Genomic DNA, 18,543 nt, shown 5'->3' with positions numbered 1-18,543 from the left:
TCTTTAGTTGCAAATTGAAGTCATGTAGTCAATGCACAGAAGTTCAGCATGATTACTTCTTTAAAGGTAGCTAGTTCTCTCTGGACAGTGTAACATAACAGATGTTTAGCTTTCTCCATCATTTGACCAAGTTAAATCACTCACATTTGAAGAGTGGATTGAACTTCAGCAGTAACAAAGAATGAAGAAAACCATATGTTTCAAAACCCATTTTAAGTAAGTGAATCCAGAATACACAGGCATGCCTGCCAGACAAGTTCAAGGTTCAAGGTTGAATTGCCTCAAGGACTGCACTAATATTTTATTAAAAGATTCCCTCATGCTCAATATGTCACAAAGTGTATGCTGATTCAAATACTCTAATATTAAAATATAAAAATAAAATTAAACAGTGTTCAAAAGCTAATGATGCTTGCATAATTTCTTTATCCAGAGCACATTTAACTGTCTGATTTCAACAGGCTCTCCCCATTCTTTAAATTCAATTTCTACACACATTTCAGAAAAGACCCAAATCATTTCATTCCGTATTCCTGCTTTTACAGTATTGCTCCAGAATGGCCTGATGGAACCAAGAAGCTCTCGACGGTCCCGTTTGTATAAGCCAGAGAGTCTGTTTCACTGAGGTAGTCAGCTTGCCCTTCTTTGCTTTTATGGTGAAGCAGCGATGTGAGATTTTAATCCACCCTGCTACACATTACAACTACAACAGCTGGTCAGAAGATGGAGACCCCTACAGCAATAGCTTACCTCTTGATGCCCACAGCCTTTCCACCACTGAATAAGACATATCAGTATGGAGCAGCAGGTTGGAACATACCCCACTGAACAGTGTTGACCCAATAATAATCAAAACCCTGCACAATTTACATGACAAAATGACAATACTTCAGTGGCACTCTAATCAACTATTCTTAATACTCAGAATAAAAACTGAAAACGTTGGAGATTATCAAGTGAAGCTGCAGTTATGGGAAGAGAAACAAAGCTAATGGTTCAGGTCAAAGGCCATTCATCTAAAAATGACATATATTCTGTCATTAGAGGACCTTCATCACGATGTGAATCCACTACAAAATACACTGCTATTATTCACTGTGGCTACCCCACATCACATTCCAAAACGTTATTAGAGTCATCGAGCAATACTGAGAGGACGCAGGCCTTTCGGCCCAGCTCGTCCATGCCGACCACAATGCTCACCCAGCTGGCTGGAAGGATGAAGGTGCAGCTGCACGGAAATACCAGCAACTTGGAAACACCTCACTGATCCTTCACTGCAGATGGGCACCAAATCCTGGAATACCCTCTCAGAAGTATTGCAGCAGTTGACCACCATTTAAACATAAATGGGGTAGGCTATCCAACTGCTTGGGTTTAGATCAGATAGGATTTTAAAAATACAACAAGTTCCAACCCAAATCAACTCAGACTCGCTCATTTTGGGTTAAAGAATGCTGTTCCAAGAGTAGCCAACTAAGTCCTTCCCAATAGGTACATTTCTCAACCAAATACTTTAATGAAGCTGGATTGCTTATATTCCATGTCTTTTATAAAAGTTATCCCTGTAGGTGTGGAAGAAGAGGAACTACAAGTTCAAAGACACAACACACATTTATTATCAAAGTATGTATGCAGTATGTAACCGGGAGATTCATCTCCCCACAGACAGCCACGAAACAAACCATGGAACCCATTCAAAGAAAAACATCAAATCCCCAACGTGCAAAACATAAAGAACAAACCGCACAAAAAGAAGCGAAAAACACAGAATATAAAACACCAAACTACAAAGTCATTGAAAGAGTCCAGGCACATTCAGTCCAGGTCAGTTCATCCCAACCCAGCACTGTATTTCTCATTATCTTCAGGTTGCAGAGCCTGTCCGTCATGATGAAAATCACACAAAATTGCAAAAAAAAAGAGCCTATCCTCGTTTATGCTTTAATAGTGGTTAACTGCTGCTACCATTCATGGGAGGAATATTCCAGGATTTGGAGACATCTACAATGAAGGATCAAATTGCCACTAGTATTGCCATCTCCTATCAGCCCATCCATTCCCCTATTCTGATTCACAGATTTCCCTCTCCCCACTTCCCATACTAGCCTTTCTGATCGCTCTCTCATCTTGTTCTCAGATGCTTCTCAATAATCAGAGTCAAAAGCATCTATTCAGGCCCTTTAATTTATGAAAATAACATTGTACACCTTGTCTTTGGTGGTTGGCATCCATTGCAAAGCACTTTGAGGTATCCTGTAAAAGACAGGTAAGGCAGTACAAAAACCGCAAGCCTGCCTCTTGGCCGCACAAGTATAACAGCCCTTATTTACTCAGAGAAGAACATCTACATTTAGAGTGAATCTAATACATACCAGGAGTTATCTAGAGCAAAAAGCTCAGAGAACTATGACCATGTAAAATATGAATTATTTATATCATTAATTTGTTTGCATTGTGTTCAATATCATACTAGCTATGACAAAATACTTAAGATTCAAATTGGAGACTGCAATGTATGCCTGTAGAGTTGGTGTGATAAAAAAATATCTTTGCAGATCACATCTGAGTATTTGTTGCTTGGAGTAACTGAAATGATTTTCACTCTCTTCACAAATACAGTTAATTAATAACTATGCACTAAAATTTGGCAACATGCACCGAGGGAAATAAATGGTTGATGTTTCATCTTGGCCTTGGACATTGATTGTTTCTCTCCAGAGATGTCACCTGACTGGCCAAGCTCCTCCAGCATTTTGTGTGTGTTATGCAAGATTTCCAGCATCTGCAGATGATAATCTAAAATCTAGTTGCTGGATGATGCCCCAAAACATAACAAACAGGAAAGACCACATTAGAACCTCAGCTCGATAACAACATAGGAAACAAAACATGATAAATGCTCAGAATTACAAACGGTGTTTCAGGCACAAAATGGTTTCATTAAATAAAAGTGAAATTCTGAGAAATTCGTCTGCATATATTTTATTTCAGCAAGTTCATGCAAGAATTAGAAATAGCAAAAGATCAGTAACCACAGTTGCCAAATGGAAGAGAGAACAGAAACCTGCTTCCAATACTAGTCGAAACTGGACAATGGTAGAAACAAAACCAAAGCTACTGCATCCAAAAACTTCAACAGTAAACTGCTCCAGACAATTTACCCTTGATTATACAGTACACAAGAAGAACCTCAGCATTATTAAAAACATTGATCACAACCGTCAGATACAACAAAACAAATAATTCAAAACTCATCACTTATCTTGTCCCAGCTGCTACCTCAACCAGAGTTATAGGATAGGATGCATTTTGGTTTCTCAGCCACCGGGTCATTCATGCATTAATCATAGTCATACAGCACACAGCAGGATCTTCAACCCACCAAGTCCATGCTGAACACCAAACATGCACTTAAGAATTCTAGCATAATCCTTCAATCAGACGAATGATTGCTTTTGTAACATTAATGGCCAGAAGGTCTATATTACAAAATTGGAAAGAAGTAAACCCTCCTACCACGTCTCAGTGGCTTTTTCAAACTATTTCTTATCTGAGTTTGGAAAAAATTAGAAGCACTATTTTTGACTCGTCAATTAAATTTGAAGAAACTTGGGGACCGTTCATCCGACATTTTCATATGAATTAATTTGGCCTTTCCCAGACCTTCTCTCTGTTTATTCTTGTTCAGGTATGGAGTTCCGGAGTTCTTTGACACTATCATATACTTATAAACTGTTATTATTGCCCATGTTAGTTTTAGTTTAGTGTTTGTTTCATATATATATTTTCTTTCACACATCTCTAATTTTTTTTTCTTTTGATGATTAGTTTTGTTTTTTTTCATATATAATTATATAGACTTGATTGATTAATGTACTTTTTTGTTGATGTTTAATAGGATATCATTATCCTATTATTAATGTAATCTTAAGTCTATTGTATTCATAACCTATTATTATGTTATGTTTTTTTTATATTTAAATGAAACTCAATAAAAAGATTGAAAAAGAAAGAAAGAAAAGAAGAATTCTAGCATAATCCTATTTTATTCTCCCTACATTCTCAGTAGATCACCCCAGGATTCTATCACTCAAGAGATGATTTACAGGGGCTGATTATCCTACCAGCCTGCAAGTCTTTGGGATATGGGAGGAAATTGCAGCACCCAGAGATCCACATTGTGACTAGGAGAAAATGCAAACTCTACGGAGTCAGCACCTGAAGTCAGGACGGACCAAATCACTGGAGCTGTGAGACAGCAGCTCTGGTAGGGAATGACTTGAAGACTTTCCTTGTTGGAGCTTGATTATTTTGTTAAGTGAAATCTGAACAACAAATATATATTGAAATTCTGCTGGACCCCCAATGGAGATGCTTGTTTATTTTAAGGAACTTTTGATAGGATCAATATATTGCATGAAATATATTTGCATGTTAGGGGAATTAAGGGTTATGGGGAAAAGGCAGGTAGGTGGAGATGAGGCCATGGCTAGATCAGCCATGATCTTATTGAATGGTGGAGCAGGTTTGACAGGCCAGATGGCCTACTCCTGCTCCTATTTCTTATTCTATTCTATTCTAACACTTGATAGGATGATTTAAAAAGTGCACTGACGTAGCTGGAATACAGGGACATACAGTACAAGAGATAAAAGGCGGCTGAGATTGATAGCCAATTCCACAAAATAATGTTAATAAATTGAGGGAATGGATGGGCAAAAAGAGCGGCAAATAGCAAAGCTAAGATGCAATTTTCAAAGTTGGCAGCTACATTAAAACTAAAATACCTGGATTTTATGATGAGTATTCTTTGTTTTCTCATTGTCCTTACCCTGTAGAAAGTTCATAGATGAAAGATGCAACAGTTTTGGTAAATACTTTTATACTAAAGCAGGTTTCCCTTTAGAGAACTTAAAACTACTTTTACACTAAACAGACACTTGGATACGTCTTCCATCCAACACCAACGCAGATAAATTCCAAGTCTAAACAGGAAGTTAATTATTGCTTTTCACTTTTTGTTATCAATAATACAAATAAATTATTAGTAGGATCATTACAATTTTTAAAATCATAGCTCAGGTTTTCATAAGCTAAACTAAATCACCAGAACTGTCTGTCAAGTCAAACAATCAATGCGGTAGAGTGGACTGAGATGAGAATACGTGGTATTTCCAAGGAGATAACTGCCGCACAAGCATCTGTTAATTGTGAACCAACCATCTCCAAAGTGGCAAACCAATCTGCACAAAATAAACCGCACTGTACTTAGCCGTGCACGTTAAAACATTTCTGCTATACCTCACCTGACAGGGCCGCTTTGCAGGAGGCGATTCTGGAGTAATTGAAGTCTCAGCTCCACCAGCTTCTTCTGTTCCTCCATTGTGCTTTACAACAATGCATTTGCGAACATGGAAGTCCCTTCAAAGTTAGAAATGTTTTAGAGGCTAGAATAATTCTTGTTTCGGGAGTATGTTCAGAACAAACCAAACCAATACAGGAAAGACACCAGAGAACTCAGCAGTTTCTTTTCTCGAAGTATTTCCAGAGTGCTTACCTTACTAAGAAAGGAATCATTCATCCCTCATATCTGCTTCATTTACTTCAACACCACTTTCCTGCACTAATCCCATTTCCTTTGATTATCTTAAAAAGCAAACATATATCCTTGAATATACCCAACAACTGCACCCCCACAGCCCGCAGATAGAGAATTCTGAAGATTCATTACCCTCTGTCTGAAGGCTTTTTCCCCCCTCACTCAGTCTTTACTTTCTGATGTGATCCCTGGTTTTCGACACCTGAGCCAGGGCGAATATTATCCATGCATCTGGTCACATGCATCATCTCATTCTCTTGGATTCCAGTATAAACCCATCCTTGGGATGTCTTCTCACAGGCAATGCCCCACCCCCAACCCCATTCCAGAAATCAACCTGATAAACATTTACTGCTCTTATTCTGTTGGAAGAAACAAAAAATGCTAGAAACACTCAGCAGATCAGACAGCGTCTGTGGAAAAAGAAACAGAGTTAATGTTTCAGGTCAAAGATGCTTCATGAGATTAAATGCACCTTCTCCTGTTGAGCATTTCCATCATTTCCTGCTTTCATTTCATATTTCTGATATTTTCAGTTTTTATTTCATTCACTATCAGAAAAAAATATCTTTCTTTATGTATGGAAAGCAGATCTGAATGCACTACTTCAAGTGCTGTGACATCTGGGCTTCTGTACAATTTCAGTAAGATACCTTTACTCTTGTACTCAAATTCTCATTCTCTCTCTCTCCCTCCCTCCGTAAATCATTTGCCTCCCTAATTTCTTGTTATACTTGCATATTACTTTTCCTAGGAAACTTTGTACATGGAGATCCAGATTCTTCCAAACACCAACATTTACCTATTACTTTATTTTTCCACCAGGGCTCATTTATTTTTTTAAAAAAGTACACCACATACCTCTCTCTGCACTTCCTAAGTGCTTCATCCACTACCTGCTTCAGGTTTATAAGTTTATCACCTCTGTAGAATCCATCTAAAATCAAGAGTTATGCACGTTAAATATTTAGATTCGAATGTAGTGTTTTTAATGGATTGGTAACCAAGTGCAAATTCACTGGAAATGAAATCTACTGTGGATGTCTCCTGAAAATCTCAAGATCATTCTAAAATAAATCTAATCTTTTTCCGAGGCTAAAGCACCCACCTAAGGTGTGGTGCTCAAAACTGGATAAAGTACTCCATGTGAGATGTAACCAGTTCCTTGGACAACTACAAGCTCACTTCTAATGCCTTGCAATCCAATTCCTGTATTGGTAGATTTATTCTTGTACCTGTCTATTAGATCTAGGTAATCTTTAAGCATGGATGAACAAGTCCCTGGAACACCACAGCTTCACCAGATACAAGACACTGGTGCTATCATGTTTGCTGTTGTGTGCTGGAGCAGCAGGCTGAGGGTAGCAGACACCAACAGAATCAACAAACTTATTCGTAAGGCCAGTGATGTTGTGGGGGTGGAACTGGACTCTTTGACGGTGGTGTCTTAAAAGAGGATGCTGTCCAAGTTGCATGCCATCTTGGACAACATCTCCCATCCACTCCATAATGTACTGGATAGGCACAGGAGTACATTCAGCCAAAGATTCATTCCATTGAGATGTAACACTGAGTGTCATAGAAAGTCATTCCTGCCTGTGGCCATCAAACTTTACAACTCCTCCCTTGGAGTGTCAGACACCCTGAGCCAATAGGTTGGTCCTGGACTTATTTCCACTGGGCATGATTAACTTATTATTATTTAATTATTTATGGTTTCATATTGCTATATTTCTTCACTATTCTTGGTTGGTGCAGCTGTAACAAAACCCAATTTCCCTCGGGATCAATAAAGTATGTTTGTCTGTCTGTCTGACACACTACTTTTCAATCTAATTGCACTTACATCATTACAAATCTATTGCCAAAATTTTGCAAAATGCTCTTCAGTAACTAATGAAGGGAGTTTCCAGTCTATCATTGGGGCAACACCCAGGCCAATACAAGTGGTGTTAAGTCCCCAAGGAGAGGGGGCCTATCCTCTATTACAGGTCCTTGCCAAGTCTAGCACACACAGATTAACCATTCTATTACTGTACACAAAGTAAAATACTGCTTAAACTAAATGCCACTTTATATGCTGTTTGTTGTTACATTTAAGATTAAATCTCTTCCAAAAGAGATCTCTACACAATATAACAGACTGCCTTTACAGTTACTGAGAAATGTCTTAAATTCTTATGGATTGCTAGGGTGGGTTATGATGTGCACGGCCTGGTTATAGGCAGCCTGGAAGGCGACATCAAAAATTTTTTTCTAAAATCCTGCCTGACACACCATCTAAAGATAAAGAGACTATCTTTGTTTGTCACATGTACATTGAAATATCGAAACATACTATAGTGAAGTGCATTATATGTGTTAATGACCAACACAGTGCAGCCCACAAGTGTCACCACACTTCCAGTGCCCACATAGCAAGCCCACAACTTATTAACTCTATCCTGTACGTCTCTGGCACGTGGGGAAAGCAGACCACTTGGAGGAAACATACAAAGTCACGGGAAGAATGTACAAACACTTTACAGACAGTGGCAGGAGTTGAACCCTGATCACTGGCCCTGTAATAGTGTTACACTCAACACAACTGTATGGTGCCAACCTAATCAGTGGACTGGTATGACAGTGGATAAGAACAGATTTATAAAATTACTTCAGAATAGAGCAATAATTTCTGTCCGTTCTGCACTTAAAAACAAGGCATCAAGGGATATGGTGAGAGGTCAGGTATGTGGAGTTGAATGGGATTCAGGATCAGCCACGATGAAATGGCAGAGTAGACTCGAAGGGCTGAATGGCCTAGTTCTGCTCCTATGTCTTACGGTCTAAATTAGTAAACATAAATATCTTTATTTAATATGTATATATTTTACACCAATGGAGAAGTACAGAAAAGTAGTACAACAATTGGAAAATTTTATGCAAAAACATGTCAGGGAAATGGATGCTTAGTTACCTGCTGTAACCAAAAAAGTGCAGCGAGAATCCAGAATTCTTTCACACAGAGATTCTGAAGAAAATCCTGCAAACTGAAGGTTATAATTATTTTAAAATTCATTCACAGGCAAGGTTGTCATTCCTAGGGCAGAGTGGGCAAGTGACTCCAGCCCCAGGAGGACAAAATATATTTGAACTTCAAGTTGAAGTAGAATACAATGGATCCAAATTGATGTTAGTTCTTCACATGCATGATGCACCAGCATAAGGAAGCACAGTGTCACTGACTAGTATACAAGGGAGAACCAAAAAAATCTGAGAGGGTGAGGAAGCTAGACTAAAGAAAGATCTAAGAAGGAACATGAAAATTATGAAAGGTTTTAATGGGCAATGTTTATACTCATGGAGGAGAACAAAACTAAAAGCCTTTGATGTAAGATAAGTACTAAAGGTCAGTTGGGGAATTCAGAAATAAGTTCTTTACCCAGACTGTGGTGAAAATGTGGAACTCACCACCACCGAGCGTGGTGGAAGCAAATAACATAGGTGTGTATCAGGAGAGGCTGAGTGAACAGGGAGTTTTGTTAATAGATTTAGATGAAGCGGAACAAGACTCAAGGGAAACACAAAACACCAATGTAGGTTGGTGGGGTTGAATAGCCTGCTTCTGTGTGATACACTCTAAAATTTTACTTACCACAATGGAATGGATTGCACCTATTCTGACACAAGCTAACATGGCAACAACCAATTCTATAATCATTGGCATGTATATTGAAATTCTGTCTCCTTTCTTCACTCCTGTGGATTTAAATAAAAGGGCATTATGACAAAATGAAAGACTACAAAAATAGGAACAGAAATAAGCCATACACACCCTGTACCTTTTACCCCTTCATCAAGCCTCCTGTGTAATTCGGTAACATCAAAGTAGGTCTGAGTTTAGCCTCAATACTAATTTCCTGCCTATACCATAATCTATACCTTTCCTGTAATCTAAAAATTTCACCTTCCTTGTTCTTGAATATCTCTGATGACGGTCTCAACAGGTCTCTGGGATTGAGAATTTCAAATATTCATTACCATCAAAGTTGATACTCTCACTTATTCCTTGTCTCAATGTGAGAACCTTTTCTCTGAAACTGATTGCCCCCTTTCCTAGATTCCTTTATTACAGCAAATATTCTGTCAACATACACTCCGTTAAATCCTTCCAGAGACTTATGTTTTTCAAGATTTCCTCTCTTTTTCTGATCTCCAATGAATAAAGAGCAATTAATGCAACCTTTCTACAAAAGGCAATCACTTCATTCTAATTCACCAGCATGCATGTCTTTGGACTGTGGGAGGAAACTGGAGCACCTGGAAGAAACTCACACGGACACAGACAGAACATACAAACTCCTTACAGGCAGCAGTGGAATTTTTGAACCAGGGTCGCGGGTACTGTAAAGTGTTGTGCTAACCACTATGCTACTGTGCTGCTTCAACTATCTTCAAAGCAAGTACATCATTCTTTAAAATGTCTAGAACATAGCAAGATGTATGCCATCTTAGCAACTTTCATTCTGCTTGATGCTTTGCAGTATGGAAGGAAACCTAGCCTTCTTCCCCATTTTAACCTGGAGTAACTTGTATATAAAATTCAAATCGATGATTAATGTTCATGTTCTGACCTTCATCTACACGATTTATATATTTGAGACATTTTGAAATTATTATTTCATTTGGGAAAATCTTACTATTTTTAGATGGACTCCTGAAAATATACTTACTCAACACAATTTTTCAGCTAATGCCTCCCACCCTCTCAGAACAAAAAGCACAGAAGCATATAATTTTTTGAAAGAATATGACTTGAAATTTGAAACAAAACTATGAAAAGCAATTGATGCATAAGAGTAACAAATTTGAATTTGTTTAATTGCTCTAAAATATTTAGTTATTTCCAATTACCAATTCAAGCCAAATTAAATAGATGGCATACTATCTAAACAAATTCAAGGATAATCATTCGTGCATTAAAAGCCAAGTTGAGATTTCTTAAAATAATAGAAGTTTAGAGTACTGTGCGAAAGTCTTAGGCACATTTATATAGCTCAGGTGCTCAAGACTTCTGCACTGTACTGTACTGCTACCACAAAAAAAAACAAATTTTATTACATATGTGAGTGATGATAAACCGGATTCTGATATGGGTCTCTAGTGTGGACTGAGAGTGGGAATGGGTCAGGGAGAGGGAATTCATGGTTAGGAAAAGGGGAAGGGGAGGGGGGAGCAGAAAGCATTCTGTACTGATCTATGAAACTATTGTTTGGAATCAAATGATCTTGCCTGGTGTCTCAGGACTGGGTATGTCTATACCTGTACCATCTCTCACCCTTGTCACTGCTTCTCTGCCCCCTATCCCACTCCCCTTGCACGACACTCCATCCTCACCATTCCCAACGTCAATTGCTCCCACCAGATTTACAAACTCGCTCTGCTCCATACTGACAAATACAGCAATGCAAAAGGCTTAGCACTCCAGTTATACATATGCGGCCAAAATTATTGTTCAGTACTATGTATCATCTTTTACATAAACTAAGAGTGGTGTAGCTGCTTGTTCCTGAGTAGTGTGTAAGTTTTGTTATGGAGAGCTTCACGTTTTCAGAGCTTGGAATGGAATTGAACACAGTACCATCGGCACTGAGAGAACTTCTCCACTTCCAACTTGATGAAATACAAGTTTCAGACAAAGCAGCTGATATTGGTTAAACACAGCACACTACCCTGAAGAGCTCCTGCAATCATATCCTGGTACTTGGGGTAACTACTTCAACACTTCTAGGTGACCGTGACTGGGAATGCAACTCCTTGCCTTTAGCACTCACACGATGCCACCCCTCAGTCAGGGGAGTCTAATCTCTCTGTTAGCATTGTGCATCTTCATGCATAACTAAGTATCTGTTATCAAAGACCACCACAATCCAGACCATGCCCTCTTCTTGCTACTACCATTGGGCAGGCCTCATGTCCCACACAACCAGACTCAGAAATATTTATTATCCGACAACCATCAGTCTCTTGATCCAGAGAAGATACCTTCATTCATCACTACTCTGAACTGAATCTACAACCTACAGACCCACTTTCCAGTCCTCTTTACAACTCACGTTCTCAGTATTATTTTTATTTTCACAGTTCGTATTCTTTTGCACATTGGTTCTTTGTCAGACTTTGCTTATGTATAGTTTTTCACAAAATTATTATGTGCTTCTTTTCTCCTGTAAATGTTGGCAAGAAAATGAATCTCAAGGTGGTATATGGTACTTCGATAATAAATTTACTTTTAAGCATGGCAAGTCTGCAGAGCGATGAAGCAAGAACTTTAAAAGTTTGTAATTAAAAAAGCAAAAAAAGTTTGTAGCTTTTTATTTTATTTGGGATACATTTGTTCATTAGTTACAACAGTGCAATAGAGACCCAAGGGTAAAGGGCAGTTTGCTTGACTAAGGCAGTCGATCAAGAATTGATGTGATGATAATTTTACAAACAAGTCCAAACAAAAGTAGGTCTCCAGGCAACGGGTTGAGAACAAATAAAAATTATGATTTTAAATTTAAAATGCCTTTATATTGTGAGGGAGTGTTTAGACCTGATCCACCTTAGACAGCATTACTTTGATTAAGTATCAAAGATTAGGATAGAAAACAGTGTAATATATCTACATACAGTGGCATACAAAAGTTTGGGCACTGGTCAAAATTACTGTTACTGTGAATAGTTAAGCGAGTAAAAGATGACCTCATTTCCAAAAGGCATGAAGTTAAAGATGACACATTACTTTAACATTTTAAGCAAGATTACTTTTTTTTATTTCCATCTTTTACAGTTTCAAAATAACAAAAAAGGAAAAGGGCCTGAAGCAAAAGTTTGGGCACCCTACATGGTCAGTACTTAGTTCCATCCCCTTTAGCAAGTATCATAGATTGTAAACACTTTCTGTAGCCAGCTAAGAGTCTTTCAATTCTTGTTTGGGGGATTTTCACCCATTCTTCCTTGCAAAAGGCTTCTAGTTCTGTGAGATTCTTGGGCCGTTTTGCATGCACTGCTCTTTTGAGGTCTATCCACAGATTTTCGATGATGTTTAGGTTGGGGGACTGTGAGGGACATGGCAGAACCTTGAGTTTGCGCCTCTTGAGGTAGTCCATTGTGGATTTTGAGGTGTGTTCAGAATTATTATCCTGTTGTAGAAGCCATCCTCTTTTCACCTTCAGCTTTTTTTTTTATATAACAGACAGTGTGATGTTTGCCTCCAGGATTTGCTGGTATTTAATTGAATTCATTCTTCCCTCTACCAGCGAAATGTTCCCCGTGCCACTGGCTGCAGCACAAGCCCAAAGCATGATCGATCCATCCCCATGCTTAACAGTTGGAGAGGTGTTCTTTTCATGAATTTCTGCACCCATTTTTCTCCAAACATATCTTTGCTCACTGCGGCCAAAAAGTTCTATTTTAACTTCATCAGTCCACAGGACTTGTTTCCAAAATGTATTCCCATGAGGCGGCATGGCAGCAGCAGCCTTTTAGACCTGGTGTTACTTTAATTTAATTTTCTATTCCAAGTTTGATACACAATTGTCGATTAGGGCACATGGATAACAGAATGACTATCTACCATTGCCAGATACTACTACAACACAGAGATCGCCCAAAAACAAACCTCCATAAAGATCTGCTGGCTGAATTACACAACCTCGACTTGCTGAGGGGAACGGGCCTACATTCCTTGGACTCACCTGATGCTGGTAGCTGGAGACGGAGACGTCGAAAGCGATGTGTGCGGAAGCAGAAGTGAGGCAAACGGGCAGGGATCTGTGCCAGGCTAAAAGCAAACCCGAGCCGGCCGGCTCTCCCATCCATTCTGCTCTCCAATGTCTGCTCCCTGGACAATAAAATGGACTACATCCGACTCCAACGTAATACTCAGCGGGAGTACAAAGTTTGCTCCGCGTATGTCTTCACAGAGACATGGCTCACTGACGGGATTTCGGACGCTGCCATTCAGCTAGACGGGCTAGCTTTGTTTCGTGCGGACAGAGATGCAGGTCTCTCCGGTAAGACTCGCGGTGGTGGCTTGTGTGTCTACATCAACATGGAATGGTGTAAGAACTCTGCTGGTTTCCAGACACTGCTCATCGCTAGTGGAGTTTGTGGATTTTAGATGCAGACCAGTTTATTTGCCACGGGAATTCACCTCTGTCCTTATATTCCGTGTCTACATTCCCCCCTAGTGCTAATACTAAGGAGGCGCTCTGTGAACTGAACAGGGCTATTAGTGAACTGCAGAACGCACACCCTTACGGTCTGTTTATTGGTGCAGGTGATTTTAACCACGCGAACCGTCAGTCAGTGCTCCCCAAATTCCATCAGTATATGGACTTTGCAACGGGGGGGGGGGGGGGGGGGAAGAGAGAATGTATTGGACCTGGTTTACACAAACATTCCGGACGTGTACCGGCAGAGCCCTGCCCCCACCTCAGATACTCAGACCACATCTCTGTTATGCTAATCCCAGCATACAGACCGCTCGTCAAACACTCCAGACCAGCTCTGAAGCAGGTGAAAACCTCCGCACTTCAAGACTGCTTTGAGCACACTGACTGACACGAGTTCAGGGAGGCTGCAACCAATGGCGACTCTACCAACGTAGAGGAGTACACAGCATCAGTGACCAGCCACATCTGCAAGTGCATTGATGATGTTACTCTGTCCAAAACCATCACTATACGTGCCAAGCAGAAGCCATGGATGACCGCAGAGGTGCGTGTGCTGCTGAGGACTCCACCTTCAGAGCAGGGGACAAGGCAGCTTTAACAACAGCAAGGGCCAAACTGTCCCGAGCCATCAGAGTGGCAAAGCGTGCACATGCCCAGCTAATCCACAGCCACTTCCAGGACAGTGGCGACACGAGGCACATGTAGAAGGGCATCCAGGACATCACCAATTACAGGATAACATCACCTGACTGTGCAGGTGATGCCTCCCTCACAGATGCGTTGATTAACTTCTACGCCCAGTTTGAGGCAGAAAATGACATGGCGGCGAGAAAGTCCACCCCTCCTCCAAGTGACCAGGTGCTGTGTCTCTCCGTGGCCGATGTGAGAAGAACCCTGTGCAGGGTCAACCCAAGGAAGGCTGCTGGACCAGACAACATCCCTGGTAGAGTGCTCAGAGGATGCTCAGACCAGCTAGCAAATGTTCTCACTGACATCTTCAACATCTCCCTGAGCAGCGCCACCGTTCCAACGTACTTCAAGGCTGCCACCATTATTCCTGTGCCAAAGAAATCTTCAGTGTCCTGCCTAAATGACTACCGTCCTTACCTCCATCATCATGAAGTGTTTCGAGAGGCTCGTCATGAGGCATATCAAGACCCTGCTGCCCCCCTCACTGGACCCCCTGCAGTTCACGTATCATCCCAACCGTTCAACAGATAATGCCATTGCCATCACCCTCCACCTGGCCCCCACTGACCTGGACAAAAAAGACATGTACATTTGGATGCTGTTCATAGACTTCAGTTCAGCATTCAACACAATCATCCCTCAGAAACTGACTGGAAAGCTGAGCCTACTGGACCTGAACATCTCCCTCTGCAACTGGATCCTAGACTTCCTGACTGGGAGACCTCAGTCAGTCCGGATCCAGAGCAGCATCTCCAACACCATCACACTGAGCACGGGGGCTCCCCAAGGTTGCATGCTCAGTCCACTGCTATTCACTCTGCTGACCCACGACTGTGCTGCAACACACAGCTCGAACCACATCAGCAAGTTCGCCGATGACACGACTGTGGTGGGTCTCATCAGCAAGAACAACGAGTCAGCTTACAGAGAGGAGGTGCAGCGGCTGATGGACTGGTGCAGAGCCAACAACCTGTCTCTGAATGTGAACAAAACAAAAGAGATGGCTGTTGACTTCAGGAGGGCACAGAGCGACCACTCCCCACTGAACATCGATGGCTCCTCGGTAGAGATCGTAAAGAGCACTGCATTTCTTGGTGTTCACCTGGTGGAGAATTTCACCTGGTCCTTCAACACCAGCTCCATAGCAAAAAAAGCCCAGCAGCGTCTCTACTTTTTGTGAAGCCTGAGGAAAGCCCATCTCCCATCCCCCATCCTCATCACATTCTACAGGGGTTGTATTCAGAGCATCCTGAGCAGCTGCATCACTGTCTGGTTCGGAAATTGCACCATCTCGGATCGCAGGACCCTGCAGCGGATAGTGAGGTCAGCTGAGAAGATCATCGGGGTCTCTCTTTCCGCCATCACGGACATTTACACTACACGCTGCATCCGCAAAGGAAACAGCATTATGAAGGACCCCATTCACCCCTCATACAATCTCTTCTCCCTCCTGCCGTCTGGGAAAAGGCTCCGAAGCACTCGGGCTCTCACGACCAGACTATGTAACAGTTTCTTCCCCCAAGCTATCAGACTCCTCAATACCAGAAGCCTGGACTGACACCTTGCCCTATTGTCCTGTTTATTATTTATTGTAATGTCTGCACTGTTTTTGTGCACTTCATGTAATCCTGTATAGGTCTGTAGTCTAGTGTAGCTTTCTCTGTGTTGTTGTTTTTTTTTTATATACGTAGTTCAGCCTAGTTTTTGTACTGTGTCATGTAACACCACCATCCTGAAAAACATTGTCTCATTTTTACTATGTACTGTACCAGCAGTTATGGTCAAAATGACAATAAAAGTGACTTGAATTGACTTGATCAGGCTTTGTTTAGATGTTCCTTTTCAAACTTCTGACGCTGAATTTTGTGGTGAGGACGCAGGAAAGGTTTTCTTCTGATGACTCTTCCATGAAGGTCATACTTGTGCAGGTGTCGCTGCACAGTAGAACAGTGCACCATCACTCCAGTCTGCTAAATCTTCCTGAAAGTCTTTTGCTGTCAAACGGGAGTTTTGATTCACCTTTCTAGCAATCCTACGAGCAGTTCTCTCGGAAAGTTTTCTTAGTCTTCCAGACTTCAACTTGACCTCCACCGTTCCTGTTAACTGCCATTTCTTAATTACATTACAAACTGAGGAAACGGCTACCTGAAAACGCTTTGCTATCTTCTTATAGCCTTCTCCTGCTTTGTGGCCATCATTTATTTTAATTTTCAGAGTGCTAGGCAATTGCTAAGAGGAGCCCATGGCTGCTGATTGTTGGGACAAGGTTTGAGGAGTCAGGGTATTTATAAAGCTTTGAAATTTACATCACCTGGCCTTTCCTAATGATGACTGTGAACAAGCCATAGACCCTAACAAACTAATTAAGGTCTGACACCTTGATGACAGTTATCTGAGAGCTCAAATCTCTTGGGGTGACCAAACTTTTGCATGTTTCTCCTTTCCTTTCTTTCACTCTAAGATTGTACAAAACAAAAATAATACATGAATCTTGCTTAAAATGATGAAAAGAATGTTTCATCTTTAACTTTACGACTTTTGGCGATCAGTTCAGCTTCTACTCACTGAACTATTCACAGTAACAGAAATTTTGACCGGGGTGCCCAAACTTTAGCATGCCACTGTATTCTATTAAGGATAAAATATAAGACAACTATTATGGTACCAGTAAACAATTCTAAAATTGACAATCATATCCATTAATGCACAAGCTATTAGAAGTCACCATAAAAGATGAATTTTAAATTTTCAATATGATTCCTATGATATTTAGTATTCTTAAAAAGCACATTTCAGATGAATTCAAAATTGTTCAGTTGCTTCCAAAGGGTTGTTGAATAAACTATTTTCTGTGTTAGGTTTTATTTCTAATGTACATATGCATGTACTATACTGGGTGTCAAGATCTCTGAGGATCTAACCTAGTCCCAACACATCGATATAGTAATAAAGAAGGCAAGACAGTGGCTATACTTCATTAGGAATTTGGCACGTCAACAAATACACTCAAAAACTTCTATAGTTGTACCATGGAGAGCATTCTGACAGGCTGCATCACTGTCTGGTATGGAGGAGCTACTGCACAGGACCGAAAGAAGCTGCAAAAGGTTGTAAATCTAGTCAGCTCCATCTTGGATACTAGCCTACAAAGTACCCAGGACATCTTCAGGGAACAGTGTCTCAGAATGGCACCATCCATAACTAAGGACCTCCAGCACCCAGGGCATGCTCTTTTCTCACAGTTACCATCAGGTAGGAGGTACAGAAGCCTGAAGGCACACACCCAGCGATTCAGGAACAGCTTCTTCCCCTCCGGCATCAGATTCCTAAATGGACATTGAATCTTTTGACACCACCTCACTTTTCAAAAAAAATACACAGTATTTTTGTACTTTTTAAAAAATTTATTCAATATACGTAATTGATTTACTTGCTTATTATTCTTTTTCCTCTGCTAGATTATGTATTGCATTGAACTGCTGCTGCTAAAATAACAAATTTAAGGTCACATGCCGGTGATAATAAACCTGATTCTGAACAATTTATTATATGTTGATGAAAACTGTTTTAACCTGCATTGTCAAGGCCAATTTGCCTTTCATGCACAAAATCACTTTACATTCCATTGTAAGGCAAGGTGTTACTGTACATCTGGGATGCTAAACATTTTGCACTTTTTTTGACTAAATTTCAGTTTTCATTCAACTTATCAATAAAAGGAAGCATTATCTTGTTCTTTATTGGGTCAACTTAAGCAAAAAAAAGTTGATGAGTAAAATTTTGCAAACAATGTCCAATAATAAAACTAATCTGTGTATCCGTTTAAACAGCAATAGACAAAAGTATCAAAGATCTTGTATTAGGCTTCTACCTTCGATAGCTTGCTTCTACAGAACAACAGAGCTGAATTTTAAGTGTTGTGGGCCTTACCCTGAGCTCGCAGAACATTGGCAAATTTGCAGACTTGCTGTAAAAGGCCCTTATAAGTTATTTCCATACTGTCCCCAGGGTCATTTCCTTCCCTGTAAAGAAACAAGATTCACCTTTATA

At 40.4% G+C, this 18,543-nt stretch overlaps 1 protein-coding gene across 2 annotated transcripts in view; it reads right to left on the bottom strand.

Annotated features, from left to right (window-relative positions):
* The window catches only part of LOC132399860 (acetyl-coenzyme A synthetase, cytoplasmic-like), a 69,435-nt gene that overhangs the window by 24,377 nt on the left and 26,515 nt on the right, over window positions 1-18,543 (bottom strand). Inside the window, exons 3-8 of one of the 2 annotated variants that reach the window (XM_059980701.1) lie at window positions 18,424-18,515; window positions 9,237-9,340; window positions 8,559-8,631; window positions 6,464-6,539; window positions 5,310-5,424; window positions 4,791-4,835 (exon numbers count right to left, since the gene is read on the bottom strand). In XM_059980701.1, coding sequence (XP_059836684.1) covers window positions 4,791-4,835; window positions 5,310-5,424; window positions 6,464-6,539; window positions 8,559-8,631; window positions 9,237-9,340; window positions 18,424-18,515 — 505 coding nt within the window. The remainder of the gene's footprint in view (window positions 1-4,790; window positions 4,836-5,309; window positions 5,425-6,463; window positions 6,540-8,558; window positions 8,632-9,236; window positions 9,341-18,423; window positions 18,516-18,543) is intronic. The other variant, XM_059980702.1, reaches the window with a different exon arrangement.

The sequence above is a fragment of the Hypanus sabinus genome, chromosome 9, assembly GCF_030144855.1.
Source record: "Hypanus sabinus isolate sHypSab1 chromosome 9, sHypSab1.hap1, whole genome shotgun sequence".
Taxonomy (NCBI): Eukaryota; Metazoa; Chordata; class Chondrichthyes; order Myliobatiformes; family Dasyatidae; genus Hypanus; species Hypanus sabinus.
Note: the sequence above shows the minus strand (reverse complement) of the source record. Positions and strands in the feature narration are given on the sequence as shown.